Source organism: Danaus plexippus, chromosome 4, assembly GCF_018135715.1.
Source record: "Danaus plexippus chromosome 4, MEX_DaPlex, whole genome shotgun sequence".
Taxonomy (NCBI): Eukaryota; Metazoa; Arthropoda; class Insecta; order Lepidoptera; family Nymphalidae; genus Danaus; species Danaus plexippus.
In genome coordinates, this window is record NC_083538.1 from 8,771,554 (window position 1) to 8,787,883 (window position 16,330).

A 16,330-nucleotide genomic window follows, 5' to 3' on the forward strand; every position below is an offset into this window, starting at 1 on the left:
ATTTAATAACTAGGTGCCCGACCCGGCTTTGCACGGGCTCTTTAAAAATATATAAAATACCCTTTTTTCCGTAAAGTTGGTTGACTACTTATTTTTTAAGTAAAATCAAGACAAACAAATTTTTCATCATCTTTCTTGTTTAACATATTTTAAGTTTAAACGAAACAATATTATATTTTGATGTTAATAATAGTTTGTTAATATAAAAAAAATACAATATTTCTTTGTATACAACATTAATGACGTGATCCTGTGAAGAAATGAACAAATTTTGTTAAGAAGTAGCGTGTGATATGGCAACATTAGTAGTAGTTTTTTGCGTTCCACTGCAATTATTTTGTGAAGCATTTCTTAAATGTCTATGCCGTATATGGTCGTTACTCATGCGGACCTGTTTATCTTCGGGCGTTTCTGTTTGTTTTTAAACGTGATGCCTATCACGATCCAACGATAATCGAAGAGTACGATCCAGCGAAGTTCTCGTGCTTCAACAAATATCGTTAATGTACATACAAATAGATACAAAAACTTAACAAATTATATACTAAAACCTTCCTCGAGAATCACGCTATTGAGTGGTGAAAACTGTTAAACTGTAAAATAATTGATGCAGTATTTTTTCAGTTTATCGCGAACAGACAGACAGACAGCGCGGGGGACTTTATTTTATAGTATATTTCTTTTTTGTTATTATACCACGTTTTATAGTGACTGACGTTTCATGTCAAGTCACACGGGAATGCTGTCGAACGGAATAAAAAGTATCCTATGTCCTTCTCCTGGCTCTAAACTACCTCCCTGCCAATTTTCAGCTAAATCGGTTCAGCCGTTCTTGAGTTATAAGTGGAGTAACTAACACGACTTTCTTTTATATATATAGATTTGCGTCCGCTGCACGTAGTATCACATTCGGCCTGATTTAAAAAGTGAAAATAAAAGACTCCAAAAGGTTTTTTTGTTTTACATCAATATCTGTGATAGCAAAAGTCAATATTTTTCTTACTGATATAATTCTTTTTATTTAATGCGATCAACAATTTCGTGTTCAGCGATCGTGATCGTTCATATTACTTTAATTATACATTCGATGTCAAACTTTTTTTCGTGTGCTCACCTCAATAACAATTCTGATAACTTCATTTCGTTAAGGTCATATTTTTATTAAGGTCGTTTTGCATGCCAAGATTTAATAAAACTGTGCTTGATAAGAAAAATACTATTATATAGTTAAAGAGATTGTTCTAAATTAATTTTGAGGATTAAACATCGAAACATCTATAAGATTCCCTGTTCAAGTTCAACGACTATATATTTTTATAGATTGATATATCTATATCATAACTTGAAAGTTTTAAAATAATAAAAAGGAAGTAACGAAGTTTTGTAATAACAGAAACATTGAAAAAATAAATTAGTAAACTCACACCGCCCTAGTCATTCTACGACCGCTGGCAAGTATCTGTATCAGAGGGCCCAACACCTTTGCGTTGCTAAACCTCAGCAACCTGCCCGTGCCTTGCCGATATCCAAAAAACCATCTTAAGCTACTCACAGTGGGAAGACAACCTGCCATATTGTCACCGCATGTGAAAGGAATTTCTGATGGAATAAGCAATACTTTAACCAAGACTTCCACCTTCCATTGAAACAATATTGAATATATAAACCACACAAAAAGTGAGCCAATTCTTGAGACAATTAAGAGTAACTATTATTCCTTTACAAAAAGATGGTGTATAGAAACTTGATTGTATCTGTGGCTTGTTAATATACACTGGAATAACAAAAACTAGCAACAGTACCTAGTTAAAAGAAAAATCTCGCATTAAAAAATCATTTTCCGTAATCATAGTTTTATTTAAATGTTTACCCTTGAAAATTATAGATATTCTTATTTAATTTTAAGCTAATCAATGGGTATTTATTGCTAACAGAACTATTCACAATAACTTTGTTTCGAAATACATGAGAGAAGATTTGATTTTTCATTTTAAAAATTATTAACTAAATATACCTATCAAAAAAATTATATATAAAGAAATAAATTTATGAGAAATATCAACTTGTTCCCCAATCTATTAGAAGGTAATACTTCCTGGCTTTAAAGATCTACCGTTAATCCAAAAATTTGTAGTTTGTTCTAATCTTTTGATATTTTTGTGGCAGGCAATCACTTACTATTTTGTGTGTGCCTAATTCTGTCCGAATTCAATTACACTTTAAAGATTTTAATATGTTTGTTTGTTTTAAAGATATTTTTTACAAAGACATCAGATACAAAAAAAAGACATTATACCAATCGTGCCAAAGAATTCTTATGTTAAATATTACCTCAAATAATAAAATTATTACAATTCAAGTCTTCAAAAGAAGATGAATCCTTCACGTCGAGGTATATTAATTGAAATAATAAAGCTTCTTTCAAGTAAAAGCCTCGTATAAGATTGAAGTGTAATCTTACACAAGAAACAGAATAGATTATATTTTCTAAATCATCTTCAGTAGGTTATATCAACACGTACGATCAATTCAGGAGCAGGAGGACCATAAACACAGTCCATACACCATACCATACCATACCATAGACCATAAACACAGTCGAGGTTTCAAAGAATAAAGAGAAAGTAAGGAACATGTTTGTTGTCTTCATGATTCAGCAAGACGGAGTTTCAAACGGTATTTATATCATTAATATGTAATGAAACAGAAAAGGCTTTTAATCAATATTGTGAAGGACATACCGGCTCTGTATTTTCTGTTGAAACATTACATATCATCTATTCTCGATAACTTGTGAATTTTTGTTGTTTAAAGGAAATTTATTAAATCAACACCGGATTTTGATGTTAAAGTAATGAAAAATGTCTAATCAAATACAGAGGAACGAACTTATATAAAAAAATACTATTAAAAATGTGTTATTTTGTTTCTAGTCCTTAGTTTTCTTTGAAATATTTTGTCTAAACTCTAATGGTACAAAGAATTGTAATTAAATAATCTTACTGTTTATACCGAAGTCAACAGAAAATAAACATGTTGTAAGAAAGTCATTACGTACTTTTTGCTAGAGCAAGCCTCTGCTCCTAGACTTTGGGAAATAATTAAATTAATTTCGAAATATAAAGAGTAAGGGAAATATACATCATCCTAGTGTTAAAAAAAATATGAATTCAAGAAAGACTACAAACAGAATTTAAATTACGATAGGTTCATAGTTTCCTCAGAAGAGTTCTCTTATCTTTAAAAATATCAAGTTATGACCAAATCAAAGTCCATAAATATTATTAAGTAGACTGGTAGCAATTCTAACATGGCGAATGACTAGAATTTATCTGGGGCGTTAAAAACTTAAAAAGCGCTTACAGATAATACCTGGTTGCAATATACCTGTGGCAAGAGGCAAAGAAAAGTTACTAATATTCGGGACTCTCTTGCCATTTCTGGAAATTGCTCCTGCTTGCCCTATCTGTTATATTTTAAGCATTAGGTATTTCACCATTATTTCAGTAAGCCGCGATGCAAAAAACTATTTAAGTTGTTTAATTATTTTAGTAACGTCACCTGCGAGGGTCCAAGTATCTTCCAACGAAAAACGTAGTGTCCTCATGGAACGTGTCAAATGCTCATAATCTAACTAAATTCTCAACTTGTGATGAAATAACTGAAAAGTTCCGGCGCAGTGGGAACACCTTACATGTACTCGATATTCTTCGGAGTGTATTGAGCGATAGTTAGAAGAAAGATCGATGGATCTCCGGTAATGTTTCAAAAGAGAAGGCAGTGGAAGATTTAATTAAATATATAGGTCTGCTTTCAATATAACGAATCCAGTTATATCCTAGTATTAACCAGTTACACCTCTAACAAGGACATAATTTTGCGTCACCAAGCGTGGCCTGTTATTTTCCATCCGCCATAATGTACATCGAAGCCAGCCAAGGTCAACCTTCTCACACCGAGTTACATTTGGACAACTAAATTCATAGCTTCTTAGATTTTTCAAAAAAGGGCTGGATTATCCTTATAACAGAAGTAGTTATAGCGACGGGCCCATCGTATTTAGTCCACTCATTGTTAGTGAACGTAACTCGCAACGTAATAAACATATTATGTAAGCCATAATATACTTGACGACATAAAACTTGAATATGAAACTACGTGTAGCTTTAATTTAAAGTCACTAGCGTAAATAAACTTACGAACACGTAAGAGATTTCAAACACCTGCAGGAAGTCTATTCCAAAACGCAAGCTTCCGGGGGAGGAAACCGAAGGTGTGGGTTTCGACTACTTGACATTGGCGAGCAGTGTGATAATAAAACGTGACTATTCGCATCATGACAACCAATCCCTCAGGACACATGTCATGCAAACACAATCTATACAGGAACAGAACTCACCACCATCTTTGTTCAAGGCTGTTCACCATCACTGACTTAGAAAAATAGATTGCATTGTCACTGTCACATCAGGAAATAATGGATTGTGCAATGTCATTAACTATTGAAAGTTTATCAGACAGCCAATGAAGTGGAAACTTTAATATGAATGAGAATTCATATAATACTGATAATGATTATTGAACAACTAATTAAATTACAGAATTGTTTTCAAAATATAAAATTACTATTTTCCAGTTAAAGTCCTCCCTCAAAACCAATAACAGATGCCACAGTATAAAAACCCTCATCCTGTCATAAACATGTCGCTTACACCTAAAATATTTAATATAATTATTTATGTAGGAATAATAGATTGTAAATGAAACAACAAAATATATAATAGTTTAAAGGCATATAATATATACACTCATATCACAAGGGGTGCTGCCACAACTATATAAGGCATTGTGTTAAGGATGCAATGATTGTCTGATTGGGACGTTACTTCTAATAATAGGTATGATTATTTCTTCACTTTGATCTTATCGGCGAGGGAGCAGGATAGACCAGTTCCATCAGGTTCCACATTCAGCTCTTCCACCTTGCTGTCATCAACGACCATAGAGAACCTTTTGGAACGTAAACCTCCCAGCGGTGGAAGATTTGTTCCGAGGTCAAGGGCTTTGACAAAGTTACCGCTTGGGTCAGCTAGCATGCGAACCTGGTGACAAGAAAGGGAAATATAGCAATAAAATGATTAAAGTAAATTGATTTCATATATAATGAGATCTAAGATTTTCGCAAGTATTCATTTGATTTCATATATATTGACTTCAATTCAAATGTAACAAAGGTCTTATAATTTATGTAAAGATATTATCAAACATGCAAGCAAGTTAAAGGTCAGCAATACTTGGGGTTGGAAACAAACCTTATCAATAATGAATGTTATTGAAATATATGTATAAAAATAAAATCTATAACTTTGTGTATCGTAACATTGTTTTTTTTAAATATTAGAATTATTCTATATCATGTTTTGAGACAAATTTAAATTGCCAAATTAAAAAGGATAATTTTTAACAAGTTTAAGAACGGACTAACGACGTACCTTTCCTTTTGTGTTATGTTGGGCCCCCCAGGCTGCCATGACGTAGGGATCGTTCACCGATACGCAGACGATCTCCGACACCCCCTCTGACTTAAGTTTCTCCGCATTCTGCACGTATCCTGGCAAATGCGTTTTAGAACATCCCGGCGTGAAGGCGCCGGGCACCGCGAACAAAACAACCTTCTTACCCGACGTTAGATCACAAATATTCACTTTGTTCGCCGGCGAATCTTCAAACAGATCTACCGACGGCAGTTTGTCACCGACCTGTATGTTTTAAATGTTAGTTTGCCTATTATATAATGTTTTCGAGCCCTAAGTTACATATTTACCTTAATAGGAGCCATAGCGTAAAGAGTGGTGTGTACCGCTCTACTTGACGATTGTTTCGCTAATGCAGAAACACCTCGAATAATTGACGCGGTCGTGAGCAACATTTGTATTTGACTGATTTCTCATTAATTTTTTATCTTTGAATCGATTGACTTCCCTAATAAAACCTTCACCTTATATTGACAGTGACTTACGTTCTGTAGAGTAAAAATATAGTAAAAAAGGAAAAATTAAGAGCTTTTTTATATGCAACTACTACAATTATAACAAAATTTAGCTTCTTATAGAACATAAATATTAAATATATGTATGCCTTAGTCCTTAAAATATTTAATAATAACCTATGGTTCCAAAAATGCTAAAATTACGATTACTAAAATGGTGATTATTTATAAAATCTTACTAAGCACTTAAAATAATTAAATTTGAATGTTTTGTTGTTATAAAGCCTGATATAGACCCGCAAGTTTATAAGACAATAGTTATCTTTATATATCTGCCCATAAGTTGAATTATAGGTATAGTCAAATTATTAGGCTGGTTATATAAATTTAGTATGTTAAATATCATAATAACTGTACGATGTCAGAAATTTTTTCAAAGTTTGACGAATGTACTAAAAATGTTTTAGATACTACAAGGTGGTTCAGTTAATTTTAATGGATTTAATTGAGTGCAGTGAGCCAAGCGAGCTGAACGCTAGACTGGCCACTTAGGACATTCATCTACATAGATGATTTCATCAACTGAATATCAGATCAAGTCGAGGTTTTTTGTTCGATAACCCAGTTATATGGGGTAATTTTTATAAAAAAAGATAAGACCACCTATTTCAAGTTCAATGCCGGAAAACGGAACACGTGTCTAAAAAACCGGGTTCAATACCAAAACACTGAGGTCGCTTGACAAACCCGCAGCGAAAGCTTTGAAAAAAATTTTAAGGTGCATCTCATAGTAAGATAAGACACACATTTCGCAAAAGATCTGACTAGTTTAAAATTTTAAATAACTTAAAATATTTTGAATTTTGAATATATTTAAATAAAGTATTTACTAGATTCCGAAAAACGTTGTTTTTTATATTTTTAAAGGTGAATATACTTTTACTTAATCACAATTGTTTCAAGTTTTTCAGCAATATATTTTTTATCTGTGTAAAAATTATTAAAAAAAATAATTCGTTCGTTTGTCGTTTGACGTTGTTTGATTCCTCTCAGTTTTCACTTTATTATATTTTGTATTGATATTAATTTGGAGTAGAATATGTTGGGCTTTCATTCGTATATTTTGACAGGAGTCTGAGAAATTTGCAATTTTTAACTATGGATTCGCCTTCAATGGAAACTATTTATCAGGCCATCAGTGCCTTGTATGATAACCCTAATACATCAGAAAAAGAAAAGGCTTCACTTTGGTTGGGAGACGTTCAAAAATCGGTTAGTATGTATTTATATGTTTTTTATATATTAAACAAATATTAAAACTTACAAGCCTCATAACTGTTCATTTGACAAATTGCCTAAATTTAACCCACGTTTTTTCGTTGCAGATACACTCATGGAAAATAGCAGATCAACTGTTGCAGCAGAAAAAAGACGTAAAATCATGTTATTTTGCGGCGCAGACGATGAGATCAAAAGTACAACACAGTCTGTCAGAGCTGCCACAGGAGGCTCAGATTTCCCTGAGGGATTCTCTCATCAGTCATTTGGAAGGCATATCCTCGGACGTCACTCCTGCTATCCTCACTCAACTGTCCCTAGCCCTGGCTGACTTGGCGCTGCAACTTACATCTTGGCAAAATTGTGTCCATGATCTTATTAAACTGTTCTCAAGTAAAAATGAATTTGCATTATTAGAAGTATTGACAGTCCTACCTCAGGAAACCGACTCGTCCAGTCTGAAACTTGGTGAGAACAGACGGGAAGAAATCAAACAAGAGCTGCGAGCAAATTCACAAATAGTATCATTTTTTCTTAAAGAGTGTATTAATAATTCCCAAAGTTCTCATGTGGCATTAAAAATAGTGAAGTGTATGACATCCTGGATACAAGCGGGAGCCATGAACATCCAAGAAGTGCCGCAGAATGCAGTCATAGGCTTCAGCTTACAAGTGTTAAAAGACCACAATTCTATAAACATTTTACATGATGCAGCGTCGGACTGTGTGTGTGCTATACTGCATTGTTTAGAGAACAGTACTTGTGATGATGATGTTACAAAATTGTTATTTGATAGTGTGGCCTCCCTAGAGGAAAGTTATCATATGGCCGTAGCTCAGGAGGAAGAGGAAAAGGCAGCTAACTACGCCAGAATGTTTACGGAGCTGGCGGAGACATTCTTACATGTTATAATTATCAATACGTACAATGGCACTCCGCACTATGCTATGAGGGCTTTGGAGCTAGCTCTGACCTGTGTTGGCCATCATGACTACGAAGTAAGTGTGTTGTCATATTACCAAAGAAGTATTATTCCAAAATGTTATGTGATACTGTTGTTAGGCATTTCATCATGAACCAGTTCAGTCTTAAATGCTTCCGGAACTTTTCACTGGAAGTGTTTTATAGATCGTATACAAGCATTACCATTTATAAAAACAGAGAGAATGCATCTTACAATAGCGTTACCATTGACTAAGACACTCCAAGTATTTTGAGAAAGGCTGTCATCTCTTATTGAGTCATTATTTCTAGCTAAACTTAAACTTACCTTTACATTGACTACAACTGTAATCTGGACCCTCATCAACAGGTAGCGGAGATCACATTCAATCTCTGGATTTGTTTAGCGGAGGAGATCTATGACAAAAACTACCAACCCTTCACAGATGTCTTCAAACCTCATATCGAGAGGCTCATTGAGGCTTTAGCGAGACACTGTCAGTATGAACCTGATCTCACACAGTTGCCACAAGAAGGGGACGAGTTTTATGTAAGTAAAAAGATTAAACCAATTCCTTTTTTTCAAATTCCCTTATAAATATATGTCACTGTTTCAGGAATTCCGAGTGAAAGTGTTCGAGTTGATCAAAGATGTAGTATTTATAGTGGGCTCTAGCTCAGTGTTCAGAAAGATGTTCGGAGTGCTTCAGGCCGACCTGCCCTGGGAACAGACCGAGGCTGCACTCTTCATAATGCAGGCTGTTGGGAAAAATATACTACCGTGAGTACCAGAGGTCGCATGGGACCCGGGAGGTGGGACCTGTAATGTCATTTAATGAATAAGTCCCAAAATGTTTGATGAATACGAATTTTCATTTATGATGGAACATTCACAATAGTCCCATTCATAGCGAGGAGTACGAGTATGTACCGAAGGTAGTGGAGGCGATCTTGTCGATGCCGGATAGCGCGCACGAAGCGGTCCGCCGCACTTGTCTGGCGCTGCTGGGCGAGCTGTGCGAGTGGGTCCAGCGACACCCCGCCTGTCTGCCCGCGTGTCTGGACGCTCTGCTACGCGCCCTGCCCCGGCCCGCCCTGGCCCCCGCCGCCGCCGCCGCTCTGCAGAGCATATGCCGTGCGTGTCGCTCCGACGCCGCCCAGCACTGCGGTCAGCTGCTGACGGCCGTGCGTCGGGCCGACGAGCTGCAGCTCCCGCCGCCCGCCGCCGCCACGCTACTGCGCGCCCTGGCCGCAGCGGTCGGCCGCCTGCCGCCGTATCGACTTGCGGAAGCCATGAGCGAAGCCACGGCCGTCCAGCTGGCCGGCCTCGTCCGCCTGCTGGAGGCTCCCTCGACGGAAGTCCGAAAGGGAACCACCGCCGACCCCATGCTGTGGCTGGACCGACTGGCGGCGCTGTTCCGGGACGTAGACGTGGCCACGCCGCCCTCCGAGCCGCATCCCTGTCTGCCCGCCTTCAAGGAAGCCTGGCCCGTCGTGCACAGGATCATGAACAAGTGAGTATGGTGTCGGAGGTGCGGTCGATTAGAGAGTAACCAAGACGCCCCGCTGTATATGTATATAACTCGTCGCCATTTCAGATACGTGACGGAGTGGCGCGTCATGGAGCGTTCGTGTCGCTGCGTGCGGTTCATGGTTCGATGTACCGGGAAGCATGCGGTGGAGATGCTGGACGAGCTGGCGAGGGCTCTGCCCGTGCTGTACGCGAGGTGTCCCCACTCTTGCCTGCTGTACCTGGCGGCCGTCATTACGGACACGCTGGCGGACGACGGCCCGGCCACCTCCGCCTCCCTCACCCGCCTCTTGCACGACCTGCTACCCCGGGCAGTCACCCTCCTCACGGCGCCCGGCGGGCTCAAGGACAACCCGGACACAGTGGACGATCTGTTCCGACTCTGCGTTCGGTGAGGACTCTTGTTATATCTTACATATTTTCGTCCGCTTCGGAAGCTCGTCAAAAACCGTTCATGGACTTATCCACAGATATCTGCAACGCTGCCCGGCAGCGCTGGTGGGCGGCGGAGGAGGAGGCGAGGGCGGCGCGCTCGTGGGCGTGCTGCAACTGGCGTCCGCGGCCTGCTCCCTCGACCACCGCGACGCGAACGGCACCGTCATGAAGTTCCTTCTGGAGGTGGTGCGCACGGCCAACGCGGCCAGAAACAAGGGCGAAGCGGAGAGGAGCCCCGTGCAAGGTGAGTGTTTGGGGACCACCGCCAGTCTCACTGCTGGTGGGTCCTCGTGACGGTTAAAGGGTATCGTTTCAGCGGCGGCGGTGAGCGCGGTGAGTGCTCTGGGCGAGTCGTTGACGTACGCGCTGTTGGAGGCTTCGGCGCTCCACCTGCACGCCTACATGCTTGGGGACGTGGCGGAGGTGCTGCTGCAGCTGCTGTCGTGGCAGCGCGCCCCCACCGGGGCCGCGGAGAGCGACTGGCTCCGATCTAGTTTGCTACGTTTGCCGCGCCGACCTCCCGCGCCCACGGACATTCAGTGTGCGCAATTCCATCAGTACGCGCTCAGGTAAGGAACGAGATCAAAGTTTCGAATATCCAAGAGTCGGTTCACTGATGAGTGTCTCGTTCCAGGGCCGAGAAGTGCAAGGAGATGACTCGTCTGCTGCGAGACTTCGCCCGACTCTATCGATAACGGGCCCACAACGGACCGATATCCCCGGACCCGTCGCCGCCTGAGCCCGACGCGGTCCCCGTTTACAATATTCAAATCTTTCCCGACGAGTGATGCGAAACAAAAAGGAATCGAATCTTTGAAAGGAACGTCGGAACTCTTGTACTCGTCCGAGTACTTCGTTTTTCATGTGCTTTGTCACATACTGTTCACCGAGTCTCTGGATGTCTATGTTTATCTGAAGGCGCTGTGGACGCCCACACGCGCCGGCAGCGAGGCGCCCAAACGAGAACTCGTCTCTTCAAATGAACGTCACCCCTCAGAGATCGCTCGGAAGCAATAAACGAATTAGCGAGTCTCGCTGGAGTGACGGCGCGGCTCCTGCTACAGCTTGATACTGGATGTTATAATTGAATTGAAATCAAATGAGGCGCCGGTCGAGGGGAGTCCTCTCCTTGCCGGGGGAGCGCGCCCGTAGCCCCCCTAGGTAGGTACGTTATACGTTTTGACGCTAGGCCTTCTAAGACTCGTCGGTTATAAGTTGGAAAGAATCGTGGACGTAGCGCGGACTTATAGTTTATATACATGATGATAAAATAAAATTATTACTTCTGAAATATTCTATTGACCAAAAATGTATCACAGGTATCGAATGAGAGAATAAATTATATGGAAATATTGAATACATTGTAACTTTGTAAATAATGAGTTTCCGGTGAGCTCGCGGCCCGGAACACTTCCGGACTCCTTGTATAAAGATTAAGTTTTCATTACTTGAAATGTGATAAAGCTACATTGAATTGTAAATATTTATTAAAATGTTTACTTTTTATACCTTGCTTTTATTTCTGCCCCAGCTCCTCTCAAGTCGAACGAAACGCTACTAATGGTTTACGGTTCTCTTAACTGTCAACTGAAACACCTATTATTGTGACTTAATTCTTATAATTTAGTAAATAAACATGTTTCCTACATATATCCGAGGATTCGTGAATTTTCCAAGTGATCTTAGCTCTAGCCCAGCCAGCAGCTTTTATTAAGTGATAGTAAGACCTCAACTCTTTCCGTCCACCTGTCGCATGTTGCATTACAACTGGCCTTAGATCAGGTCAAGTCGAAGACGCTCGCCTGGCACCAGCTGATCGTGTATAATTTATTTCCTAACACAGAGTGTCAGACTGGTGCTAGGCAATCATAGACGTTATCAACGTTCAGTTCGGTCCGTCGATGGAGACCGTGTGGAGATAAGAGTCGTAGGGGCTCCAACAATACTGTAATACCAATTACATGATGGAATTTAAAAAAAACATAATTATAATGTATCTATTTATATATAATAAAAAATTTGTCCTCTCTGTTATATGCAAAGTTTATTTTTTTTTCGTGCTCTTAGGACTCGACAGCGTCACGAAGCTGACTCTCCGCGGTGCCTTGGGACTCGGCACGGCGGTGAGCGGCGCCGGCTCCCTGATGTCGGTGATCTTTGCCTTCATTAGGAAGTTGCTGTCGGCCGTGCCGCATTGTTTGGGAGACATCGTCTTGGGAGCAGGTTTTTCCTCCGAGGGTTCCGTCTTGGGCGACTGGCCGTCCTTGGTCTCCTCGTAGACCAGCTGGATGTCCTCGCTGTCCTCTATGACGGTGACGTCATTTTCGTCGCCGAGGGTCGCGGTCTCCGTGTCCTTGGGTCTGATGAGGTCGTTGCTGGAGTTGTCAGACCAGGATGGCAGCGCGGTCTCCATGAGGACGTCCATCTTGACGGGCGTCTTCTGCTGAATGTTTTCGATCTTCTTCTTCTTCGGAGACTTATCTTCGGGAGTTTTAAACTTAATGTAGGCGTCTATTTTGGTGTTGTTCGAGGACGGCCTCCGCTTGACTTCTATGGGTTTCGCCTCAGCGTGTCTCTGTTTAGGAGTTTCTTGGTTATGTTTCTGTTCCTCCGTTTCCATCGGCTCTGTGGATATATCGAAGTATTTTATTCCAAACAATAGTGATGTGCCTCCACAGTGTCATATTATATCCAGTAAAGGTCTGTGAAGGTTGTACCTGCACTAACGGCGTCCGCGGTGGTGAGCGCCTCGCCCAGCTCTTCCTCGGTGAAACTGACGACGGAGCAGAAACCGTCAGTGCTGGAGGCCACTAGGGTCAGGCCGTCGGAAGACCACGAAAGGTCTGTGATCCTGAAGCGGGGGTATGATCATCAATATAAAGAGACAAGGAACATGATGATAAGAAGAGTTCCTTCATCATAGAACAATATTTGGTATCTGTCGAAATTTTTAATTTATCTAACAGTTTTGTTAGACTTATCGCATAAAACCTTCTGCAGATGTTGTTGGCACTACGGATAAGAGACTTGTTTACTACAGACGTAAAAGTAGTCTATTTTTATTTTTCTTATTAATATCACAGTATACTCCCGGCCGTGATGGCGAGGTACCTGTGTACCTGGTGTAGTGTATGTTTGAGATGAGTGCGACGGGCGCTTTCTGGTGCGTGTCGTACAACAGCAGCGATCTCCGCGTGGCCACCGCCAGCAGAAGCCGAGGGGCGTGCTGCAAAGCAGACGGCGCGGGGGGCGAAGTCCGCGCCGCACGACGCACGGGCGACCAGCGGCACACCAGCGCCGGCTCTCCACACGGAACCACACACGCAGGACTGAATGTAGACAACAGTGCTTTAACGTTACAGGCCAGAAGGTATTGGGAAATTTTGGAAGACTTTCATATGAACGAGTGTTATTGAATTGTCGGAAATAACTAAGGCAATTTTTACATCAATTTAGGATTATTTTGTTATTGGTTGAAAGTGTGGGAAAAAATCATTGGGAAGGCATTTAATCTTTATTTATATTTTTGCATTTCATTTCAGTTTGTAACTTAACAGAGTGCCCGAGCGTAACCTGGACTTACGTTTTGAGAGAGTGTCTAGTGTAAATGTAAACAGCATTCATTGGTTTAATGTCCAGTTTGCCTTGTTCTGGTTCTATTCTTCCGGCCGGCGCTGAAACATACAAAATATGTATGTGGCATCCTTGTAGCATGGGTTCATTCAAGTCAGTCTTTGCCAACATTAAAAAAAGAGAATGTTACCAGCAATGAACATTCCATCGGGACTGAAATGTAATCTCCTGTAGTACGTCTGTAGAGTGTCGTCATGGTAGAGGCGGACCTTCACTTCATGTAGGGTATGCTCCTTAGGGAACGGTAGAATAGCCTTACTGCTACGAGACAACACTTTCTTAGTCCCCACATCAAATGTTCGGAAAACTCTGAAAATATATTTTGTTATTTAACATGACTCCGCACCACACATCTGCCTCGTGAAATTATCAATTCTTTTCACATAATGAGATTAGTTACATTATAGTTTATAAGTTTATTTAAAATACAAAGTACAAATCTGATGATCTGTCTATCAAATATAAATACCTATCCGAGCTAGCTGTGGCTATCAGCTGTCCTTGAGGGTCCCATGCTACTCCCTGGACAAAGCCTTTATGATCAGAGACAATACCACTAGATCGAGCTCTCGCCACATCCCATACAATCAGCTTGTTGTCTACTGAGCCGGATGCCAAATGTAGTGATGAACTACTCCAACTGATGTCCAGAACATCCTCCATGTGACCCCTTAAAGTCTAAAAAATTGTATTAATAATTATATTTACAGATCCTTAACTTCAAATTAAAAGAAATACATTACTTACTTTATGTATAACCCAAGTCTCTTTATACTGCTCCTCTCCCTCTAAGGGTGGTGCTATTGGCTCCTCAGTCTTTTGCTTCCATATAAATATGATAGATTCATCATCTCCAGATGCTAAGTAGACACCATTGGGCGACCATCTCACTACATTAACGGCTTTTTGATGCCTGGTGAGATCAGTAGCGACTTCTAATTTCACTGAACCGGTAATTGTTTTTGATAAATACCATATCTATAAGCACATTAAAAAAATAAACAAGTGCTGGAGTTAAATATGACAAATCTGATTCATATATTTACCACAACATGAGAATCTGTGCCCCCGGTAGCTAACCGCAGTGGTTCACTTGCATTTGTTTTGGGCTGAATGTCTACACTTAAAACTGGATCTCTGTTATGCCATGATATTTCAGGTATAGCAAACTTCATCTTGTGAAATATAAGTTGTTATCCAATATAAATATTAATACTGATTATCTTTTTAAAAAAATGCTGAAGAATAAAATAAACTTCGAGAGTTAGGTCACAGAACTCAGAAATTGCTTATAAATAAATATCTGTCAGAAGATAACAAGTTACATTTACCGCCAAAATTAAAGTCTAAAATTGCGGAAGAAATTTTACAGATAACATAATTTAGAAGTAATGGTTATCTAAACAATATATTATTTTAAAGGGACATTAAAGCGTCCAATAATATAAAGATATTATAAATTGTAAATTAAAATAAAACATTTTAGTCTAAAAAGTAAAAATATATTTTTTTAAAGCCTGGAATGTGATCAAATCTTAACTTTTTTATTTTGGATTGTCAATGTCATAAGCTAGTACCAAAATATCCTTCTTTCTGTTTGACGTTTGGCTGGTCGAATCAGACTAAACCAAAATGGTGTGTTTATTTTATATTTATCCATTATAATCTTTAAAAATCTCTTGCATTTTTACAAAATACGCAGTGAAACTTATTTACAGTGTAATGAACCCTCGAGTGTTAACTGTATTTCAAATTTTGTGTCGATAAATTTCAGGTGAACGTACCAAAACAACGTAGGACTTACTGCAAGAAATGCAAGGTCCACAAAGTACACAAAGTTTCACAATACAAAAAATCCAAGGAAAGGCACGCCGCTCAGGGTAGGAGACGTTATGACCGCAAACAACAGGGTTACGGTGGTCAGTCCAAACCCATCTTCAAAAAGAAGGCAAGTTATCATCAACACTAACATAACCTAAGACCGGGAACACGCTTTAAATTTTTTAGATTCTTAACATCAGAAGAATATGATTAATGACACGATTCAAAAAATTTTATTGTTTTGTGTAAAATTTAGTAAACTTCGAAAACAGTTTCATTTCAATTCAAATTTAAAAGTAACTTCATAACGGCTATATGTTAAATAGTAAACTTCTAAGTAGTTTCGTGATCTAGTTTTACTTAACAAGTTACCTTCGATTCATTACGGATTACTAACAGATAAATATTTTCAGGCGAAAACCACCAAAAAGATTGTACTCCGTCTTGAGTGTGCTGACTGCAAGGTTCGATCACAGGTGGCCTTGAAGCGTTGCAAGCACTTCGAACTCGGAGGAGACAAGAAGAGAAAGGGACAGATGATTCAGTTCTAAACATGTAATAAATAAGAATAACAACTAACATATTGTATCATTTACTCCTTGCTTGTCTTTGCTCAGAACACAAAGGAAAAGATTTGAAAAGTTAGTTTAGTCCTTAAAGGGGACAAATAGTAGTGACTCTAAAATAGTACAATCCTAGTT

At 39.6% G+C, this 16,330-nt stretch overlaps 4 protein-coding genes across 4 annotated transcripts; 2 read left to right on the forward strand and 2 right to left on the reverse strand.

Annotated features, from left to right (window-relative positions):
* Positions 1-4,774: 4,774 nt before the first annotated feature.
* Positions 4,775-6,009, reverse strand: LOC116768707 (peroxiredoxin-5, mitochondrial). Its single transcript, XM_032659500.2, has 3 exons — positions 5,825-6,009; positions 5,493-5,759; positions 4,775-5,102 (listed from the first exon to the last, which is right to left on the reverse strand). Exons 1-3 carry the CDS (start codon positions 5,927-5,929, stop codon positions 4,905-4,907), a joined length of 570 nt encoding a protein of 189 aa, XP_032515391.1. The 5' UTR covers positions 5,930-6,009; the 3' UTR covers positions 4,775-4,904.
* Positions 6,010-7,006: 997 nt separating this feature from the next.
* On the forward strand, positions 7,007-11,681 carry LOC116768306 (transportin-3). The gene is made up of 9 exons (XM_032658991.2): positions 7,007-7,261; positions 7,375-8,265; positions 8,580-8,759; positions 8,827-8,990; positions 9,121-9,723; positions 9,808-10,131; positions 10,211-10,419; positions 10,492-10,744; positions 10,810-11,681. The coding sequence occupies exons 1-9, from the start codon at positions 7,148-7,150 to the stop codon at positions 10,868-10,870; spliced, it is 2,799 nt and encodes a 932-aa protein (XP_032514882.1). The 5' UTR covers positions 7,007-7,147; the 3' UTR covers positions 10,871-11,681.
* A 480-nt stretch (positions 11,682-12,161) lies between these two features.
* On the reverse strand, positions 12,162-15,098 carry LOC133320103 (chromatin assembly factor 1 subunit B-like). Its single transcript, XM_061527095.1, has 8 exons — positions 14,855-15,098; positions 14,556-14,786; positions 14,278-14,486; positions 13,939-14,117; positions 13,759-13,849; positions 13,295-13,504; positions 12,893-13,026; positions 12,162-12,800 (listed from the first exon to the last, which is right to left on the reverse strand). The coding sequence occupies exons 1-8, from the start codon at positions 14,981-14,983 to the stop codon at positions 12,220-12,222; spliced, it is 1,764 nt and encodes a 587-aa protein (XP_061383079.1). The 5' UTR covers positions 14,984-15,098; the 3' UTR covers positions 12,162-12,219.
* A 252-nt stretch (positions 15,099-15,350) lies between these two features.
* LOC116768747 (large ribosomal subunit protein eL42) lies at positions 15,351-16,208 on the forward strand. The gene is made up of 3 exons (XM_032659553.2): positions 15,351-15,443; positions 15,583-15,756; positions 16,043-16,208. Exons 1-3 carry the CDS (start codon positions 15,441-15,443, stop codon positions 16,178-16,180), a joined length of 315 nt encoding a protein of 104 aa, XP_032515444.1. The 5' UTR covers positions 15,351-15,440; the 3' UTR covers positions 16,181-16,208.
* Positions 16,209-16,330: the final 122 nt, after the last annotated feature.

Excerpts from the sequence above, each read along its gene's own strand:
- LOC116768306 (XM_032658991.2), top strand. The coding sequence starts at position 7,148 with ATGGATTCGCCTTCAATGGAAACTATTTATCAGGCCATCAGTGCCTTG. Across the intron at positions 10,420-10,491 it reads GGAGAGGAGCCCCGTGCAAG|CGGCGGCGGTGAGCGCGGTG; the intron begins GTGAGTGTTTGG and ends GTATCGTTTCAG. Across the intron at positions 10,745-10,809 it reads TTCCATCAGTACGCGCTCAG|GGCCGAGAAGTGCAAGGAGA; the intron begins GTAAGGAACGAG and ends GTCTCGTTCCAG.
- LOC116768707 (XM_032659500.2), bottom strand. The coding sequence starts at position 5,929 with ATGTTGCTCACGACCGCGTCAATTATTCGAGGTGTTTCTGCATTAGCG. Across the intron at positions 5,760-5,824 it reads ACGCTATGGCTCCTATTAAG|GTCGGTGACAAACTGCCGTC; the intron begins GTAAATATGTAA and ends TAAAACATACAG. Across the intron at positions 5,103-5,492 it reads AACATAACACAAAAGGAAAG|GTTCGCATGCTAGCTGACCC; the intron begins GTACGTCGTTAG and ends TCTTGTCACCAG.
- LOC116768747 (XM_032659553.2), top strand. Across the intron at positions 15,757-16,042 it reads AACCCATCTTCAAAAAGAAG|GCGAAAACCACCAAAAAGAT; the intron begins GCAAGTTATCAT and ends AAATATTTTCAG.
- LOC133320103 (XM_061527095.1), bottom strand. The coding sequence starts at position 14,983 with ATGAAGTTTGCTATACCTGAAATATCATGGCATAACAGAGATCCAGTT. Across the intron at positions 14,487-14,555 it reads AGACTTGGGTTATACATAAA|ACTTTAAGGGGTCACATGGA; the intron begins GTAAGTAATGTA and ends ACAATTTTTTAG. Across the intron at positions 13,505-13,758 it reads ACTAGACACTCTCTCAAAAC|TCCTGCGTGTGTGGTTCCGT; the intron begins GTAAGTCCAGGT and ends GTCTACATTCAG.